The sequence below is a fragment of the Agelaius tricolor genome, unplaced genomic scaffold, assembly GCF_023055355.1.
Source record: "Agelaius tricolor isolate 1412-34295 unplaced genomic scaffold, bAgeTri1.0.p SCAF_6, whole genome shotgun sequence".
Taxonomy (NCBI): domain Eukaryota; kingdom Metazoa; phylum Chordata; class Aves; order Passeriformes; family Icteridae; genus Agelaius; species Agelaius tricolor.
This window is the reverse complement of record NW_027269266.1, coordinates 12,674,147-12,680,815: the sequence shown is the minus strand read 5'-3', so window position 1 is coordinate 12,680,815 and position 6,669 is coordinate 12,674,147. Positions and strand designations below refer to the sequence as shown.

Below are 6,669 nucleotides of genomic sequence, written 5' to 3'. Positions count from 1 at the left end.
TGTTAGACTCTCATACTTTTTCTGTTTTTCTTTATGTTAATCCTGTATATTCAGAAGACACACTGAGCTCCAGAACAACAGCTTTCCTTTTATGTATTAACAAACATTCCCTGGAGAAACATTATGCACTTAAAGTGAGGAAAAATAAGAAACGAGTGATAACAAATGACTAACGCCTAACATTAGAATGTGTTTCAACTACTAAAACCCCCAGATAAAATGAGAAGACTATGCAATGAAATAATTAAGAAATTATTTTAAGTTGGGATTTAAAGAGCTGTACAGACATCATAACAAAGGGAATAACCCCAAATGAGAGCCAAATGAGCAACTGCACAAAACTGTGAGACAGCAAACAGCAAAAGGGCTGGGGAGCAGAACTAAATCAGAAATAGAGTGGAAGTTACAGAAGTAAACAAACATGATCCATATGTGAAAATATTCACAACACATTAGTGTTTAATTAGTATAAAGGATAAGAACACTTAGCAGAATCATCATAAATAAAGATGAATGGAAAATGTGCTGCTATTAAAAGCGGGCAATCTAACTTCACTACAAGTGTAAGTTGATCAGTCACAACTTCAGATGCAATTTCTTTAAAATAGTATTTTGGAGCAGCACTTTGCTACTGCATCTAGTGGTAGAAAATAAAGTGTTGAAGCAGACATTTTCATCTGAAGTTCCAGGTATTTTGAAAACAAACAAAAAACCCCCACAACTGTTCACTATCCACCACTTATATCCAAATTTTCATTCCTATTCCGTTTTGAATAGATGAGATTTGCCTTTTGGGTGAAGAATGTGGAATGACCTTTTCAAGTTTTTTCTCAGATCATTTTTTGCTGTGTGAAGGCTCTGAAACAGAGATCACAATGAAAGTTAAAATTAGTATAAGAATGGAAGAGTAGGTCCTTGTTATATTCTAGTACATTCATTTTCTGCAGCATACTAACCTGACATAGGTATCAGCACAGGTTAATTACTTTCAAGAGAAAAACAATATGCAACAAGTAGGGCAAAGGGAGAGCAAGAGAAACAAAATGGGTTTGAAAGCCTTTATGACCTTCACAAACACTTTTTCTTAATAAGGAAGATGTTAGAAAAGTCAGTTGCATATGTGCAAGTCATTATAGCTATCTATGCTATGTACTTTTTGATGATTTATGGCAGAGTTTACACCCTCACACTTACATCTTTCAAGCAGGTCCAATCTCCTCAAGTTGTGCAAAGACATGACAATTTATTAGACCTCATAAGCTCCAAGCTTTAAATGTACAAGTAAATTAAGGGTAAAGTATGAAAACAGAAAACAAAATTATGAGATGAGGAAAGTGAAAAAAAAGGTAATTTCCCATGATAAATATTTACAGTCTGCTCTAAATGAATGGGAAAATTTCAAGCAGCTTTACCATTTTTTGAGACTGTACAGCATCCCAGGGTATAACTTCAAAACTTATTTGATTAATTTGGAAGCATAAATAGAAATTGGAAGACCATCTGAAAGGGCATTACACTTCTATGTTGTTACCTCAACAATTAACACTTTATTCAAGATTAGTTCCTCAGCTGCAGCAAACTGTGTATTTCTGTGTCACTGTTCTCCTAACAAATCTTTCAACTGCAATTCCTATAGAGGGGTAAAAGTGCATTTAACAAAAAATCAAAAAGAAAAAATCATTAACTGAAAAATAAAGTTTAGGAACTGAGATTCCAAGAAATACGTAGAATTGAAAACAAAGCTTCACTAATGGAAATCAGAAAAAAAAAAAAGATAATAAGAACCTCCACAAATCAGAAATAAAACAAGAAACAATACACAAGAAACAACAGTGAGTTGTTTTCCATTGTAATTCTCAATTCCTGAAACTAAATTAACACCTTTAAATCTAGAATAATCAAGATACAATGGGAAACATCATAAGCATCAATAAGGAGTAGGAATACAAACAAAGGACTGATTGCTTTTATTTAATGATACATACTTAAGAGATCATAAATCAAAACACAACATACAGGAACATTTTTAAAATGGAAAAAAACTGTCTGTAAGAATCACTACCTGGTTTTTGCACATGCATACAACATCATCATAGTGTGAGTATGGAAATATTTTAATTCTTGTCTTCAGACAATGGAAATAAATTTCAAAAAAGGTGAAGTACAGCAGCTGTGCAATCCCATGTTTTAACTACAATAACCTATTCAGGTTGCCTAAATTCCCATACAAATTATGTTACTAGAAATTGTTATGGATGACCACTGTCTCAGAATTCCTCCTTTAAAGAGATATCTTCTCAAGACTGCCACATTTAGGAGGATGCAGAAATATACCTCTTCACTAAGATTTTGCAAATGAACATCTTAATTAATTCCTGCCTCCTTGACTGACAAGTCAGACTGAAAGCTGTGCATCATAATGGAAAACCAGATTTTCCATTCTTGAAGCACAAACCAGTTTAAATTACATATACAACATGCTCACGTCCTGCAGAACATGACAAATGTAACAGGAATTTTAACTAGTTGCTTTGCATCCAGAATTAGAAGGATGTAAAAATTCTTTTACAGTGGCTGCACCCTTAATTTGGCACAGTAAATAATTAGAACTTTGTATACAAAGATGTGAAGTGCCCAGTTGCTTGGATTAAATATGACGAAGTTTAAAATTCAAACCCCAACAACCCAACCTGTCTACATATCTATTTACAAGTTGTGAATGAGACACTTTTCACCATGAATAGTGATTGGAGTCATCAATAACTTGATGCAAAACATTAATCTCTGGGTTTTTTTTTTTATTTTCTAGACCTCCCTGGTCTCAAAGATAACATACACCAAGGTTGCTTTGTTTTTCTCTTCTCATTTATCCAAACTATAGCAGTGTACAGCTACCAATGTTCCTGCCAGTTTCAGTTCTGCTCTTCAGGAACTAATGGGCAGCAGGAGTTGTCACCAGTTTCTCTCAGCTGCTTGGAAACCTCAGGAGATTCCAGTTCAAACAGACACTATGGCTCTTGAAAAATAAGCACAACAAACACCAGGAGACTGTTTCTCTTCTCATTCTCTTAGGAAACATAAATTGCTCAAAAGGAAGAGACAAGAATTTTATCCAGAGGTGAAAAGTAACAAGACTCAATGAAAACAAGCTCTTCAAGGTTGCTTAAAGAGGGCCTGGAACTTTGTGTGGGCATGCAGGAGAATATTCTTACAGATCTGCAAATATATTTACAGATATTATTTATTATTTGCAACTACCTTCTAAGAACATGACTAAATTTAAGGAAGTAAAAACTTTGCATGAAGAATTGTACATCATATTTTGGTTCGTCCTCAAATTCATCCACAGAATGATAAAAAGCATCTAACAATTCCAAAATACCTTAAGCACTCATTTGCAAACAGTTTCACAGCCACAGGTTATCTTCTGCACAGAAACTTTACAAGCAACGATGTTGAACTAAAAACAAAACTCTGCCTTAAAATTTGTAATTCGTTCACTTGAAATTTGAGCTGACAAGTTTCACTTTTATCTTATAGTTGGTTTCATGTTGCAGTTCTTAGCCATCCTCATATATGGGGTTCAGTAGTCCCAGCTGATGCCAAATCTAATGCTTTTGAACAACTCCCGTTAGTCCATCAAGCACTTGGTACTGTTTGATTTACTTCTTTCATCCCTCTTAGGCAGATCCTTATTAAAATGCTGAGATCAGCAGCCAACCATCACTAAGTTTAGGTGTATGTAAAAACAATACACCTAAACTTAAGGATTTTTTGAGAAGTATCAAATGATTGGCAACTGCAACCACTGCTTTCATGTAAGTATCCAAAGCCAAGGCTTGGGGGTTTTTGAGGGTACAATTGATTAGGAAAATATCCCTTTGGATCTTTACCTAAATCTGCACCTGTTTTAGCCCAATACTTCTTTTCTAAGCACTTCTGATTGTCCAGACTTTTGTGGGAGCTTCAGATGCTCATAGGTATGTCCATAAACTGGCAGTGTTCCATAGTTCATTTCCTATAGACATGTTATGCTGCTTCCATGAAATGAGGTGACCTGCTACAGAATGTGAATATATAGCATGTGGAATAGGACAATGTAGAACAGCTGAAGACCTCAAGTTCTGTAGTGTATCAATTTCTTATTGAAAGTATCCCATTAATAGAAATGCTTTCACTGAAATTTAATTTAATTACATTTAATTTCTTTAGATAAAAGAGTTCCCCAGAAGCACAGAACTATAAATTCTACAGAATCATGCCAAGATAAAGAAAAAAAAAAGAGAAATAAGGAAGCCTAGAAGCAAACTCTCTTAATTATTTTATTGCCTGAAGTGAAAAGCAAGAGTAAATAAATAGCACAAGTGTTTGATGGTTTTAATTTTTATATATATTAAATAAGTTTATTAAGCACAACAGAGCTTGCTTATTAATTATCCGTGAAAAATTGCTCTCTTCTTTTTATTCGTAAAGGCACAGAATTTTATACTTCTCCTCCTCTCTGTAAAACCGGGAAGTATGACACGGAAAGCCCGAGCGCGGCAGACTTGGCGCACGGTGGGAACGGCGTCCCTGCGCTGCAGCTGTCGGTTCCCGCTCAGCCCCGCCAGAGCAGCGGCCGCTCCCGCCAGTCCCGGTGAGCCCGGGCGCGCCCGCAGCGCAGCGCGCCCCGCCAGGTGCGAGCCACGCGGGCCGGGAGCGCGGCCCCGCGCCGGGACAGCCCCGCGGGCCGGGGGAGCCGGGCCGGGAGCGCGGCCCCGCCGCACCTGGGGGCGGCTGCCGGGGCCGCACCTGGCAGCGGGGCGGGCGCGGGGCCGGACCCTCAGCGCGGCGCTGCGGTGCTGCTCCGCGGGAACCCTGCTGCACCGCCCCGGGGGCCGGCGACCACCGACGCCCCCAGCCCGGCCCCGCCCCGCCCCGCCCCGCGGGGGTCCCCCCGCTCTGCCGCCGGCGCGGGGGTCGGGGGGCCCGAGCCCCCCCGGGCGGCGCCGTCGCTCCCGGTACCTGCGGGCGCAACTTTTCCCTCGCCGCCGTTCAAACGCGCTGCCGTAAAGCGCCCGTCTCCCGTGGCAACAAGGTTCCGGGCGAGCACTAGGTGTAGGAAGGTGATGTAAAAGTAAAACCACCCAGTGTCGTAAACCAGGTCCGGGGGGGAGGGGAGGGAGTGAGGGGGGCGGGCGGGGGAGGAGGTGACTGGAGCATTTAGACACCAGCGAGCGGATCATGGCGGATGGCCCCAGGTGTAAGCGCAGGAAGCAGCCGAACCCGCGCCGCAACAACGGTCAGTCACCCGCGGGGCAGCGCCGCGGCCGCGCTGGGGCGGCGGCGGGGCCGGGGCGGGGGCCGGGCACAGCCGTCCCGAGCGCGCAGGGGGGAGGTCGGGCGGGCGCCAAAGTAATTCCCCCGCCGCGGCTCGCCGGGAGCGCGGCTCCCTCCGCACCGTTATATCCGCTACCTGCAGCCTCCCTCGCCGCCGCCTCCCTCCTCCGCCTAGCGGTGCCTCCGCACTCCGCCGCTGTCCGGGACCGTTACACGCTGCTTCCCCCTCAAGCCCCGCGACCGCCCCGCCGCCGGCAGCGGGCTCGGGGGCCCCCGGCCGCGCCGCCACCCTCCGGCCCGGGCGGGGACGCGGAGCCCCGCGGGGAGCGGCGGGGGAGCGGCCGCCGCCCGCCCGGCCGCGGCAGCCCCAACTCCGAAACTTGTTACCTGCGCGCTACCCCGGGCGGAGCGGGGCCTCCCCCCGGCCCCGCGGGCGGGATCGCCCCGCCGCCCGCCCGGGAGCGCCTCTGCCGCCCGCCGGAGTTTCCTCCCCGCTCGCCCGGCAGCGGGCCGGCTCCTCGCCCCCGGCCGGCGCTCGCCTTTCTCGGGGCGGCGGTGGGAGACGCCGGCCGGCCCCGAGGGGACACACCCGGGAGCACACGCGGGGGAGGCACGGCCGCCGCAGCGGGCGGCGATTCGCGCGGGGGCAGCGCGGCCGCCCCGGGCCGGCGCCCCCGCTCCGCGCCCGCCCGCTCCGCGCCTCCCCGCCCCGCCGAGAGTTGGTGCCCGGCGGCGCCCCGCGGCCGCCCCGCCGGGCCGGTGGGGAAGGGAGGGCTGCGCCCGGGCGGCGGGGGCGGGCGGCGAAGTTTCTTCCCTTCCCTCTGGCTTCGGAGGTACCTGTTTGTATAATAATGGGTGGTAACGGTTTGGCCGGGGGCCCCCGCTCCGCTCTCCGTGCGTGTGTGACCAGCTGCTGCAGTCTATATAAGGAATTACATTTACATTTCAGGCTTAAGGGCTGCTGTGGGGTAGTGGTTTTTTTCCCCTTTGGTACGTGTGTTACTTTAAGATGCAATGGGAAGGTACACGGCGGGGGGAATAAAGGCTCGTAACACCCACTCTCTACTTATTTTCTGGAAAATGGAGAAGTAGTTCGGTCCTCGTAGCACGACTCTTCGGAATAGGATGTAGAGTAGGCGATTTTGTAACCCTCCTTGGCAATTTTAGGTTTTATGTGGCATTTCCTGTGCAGGGTCACAGATAGGAAGGCTTTGCCTGCGATCTGAGATGTTTTCATATGCAGTGAACGGTCTCCGAAATAGATCGGAGTCACCATCGGTGCTTCACCTCTCTAATCCTCCCTGTTCGGGGCATAACGTGGTGATAAATGACGGCCTTTCCAGGGGCTAA

At 46.6% G+C, this 6,669-nt stretch overlaps 1 protein-coding gene and 1 long non-coding RNA gene across 4 annotated transcripts in view; one reads left to right on the top strand and one right to left on the bottom strand.

The window, feature by feature from the left end:
* Window positions 1-1,938: 1,938 nt before the first annotated feature.
* Window positions 1,939-5,593, bottom strand: LOC139590861 (uncharacterized). The gene is made up of 2 exons (XR_011679458.1): window positions 5,456-5,593; window positions 1,939-5,091 (listed from the first exon to the last, which is right to left on the bottom strand). It is a non-coding gene; the product is annotated as an uncharacterized lncRNA (long non-coding RNA).
* The window catches only part of ZEB1 (zinc finger E-box binding homeobox 1), a 120,281-nt gene continuing 118,781 nt past the window's right edge, over window positions 5,170-6,669 (top strand). For 2 of the 3 annotated variants that reach the window (XM_071428711.1, XM_071428708.1), the window contains exon 1: window positions 5,170-5,281. In XM_071428711.1, coding sequence (XP_071284812.1) covers window positions 5,224-5,281 — 58 coding nt within the window. In that variant the 5' untranslated portion in view covers window positions 5,170-5,223. Of the gene's footprint in view, window positions 5,282-6,027; window positions 6,153-6,669 lie in introns of those variants that run through there. The other variant, XM_071428709.1, reaches the window with a different exon arrangement.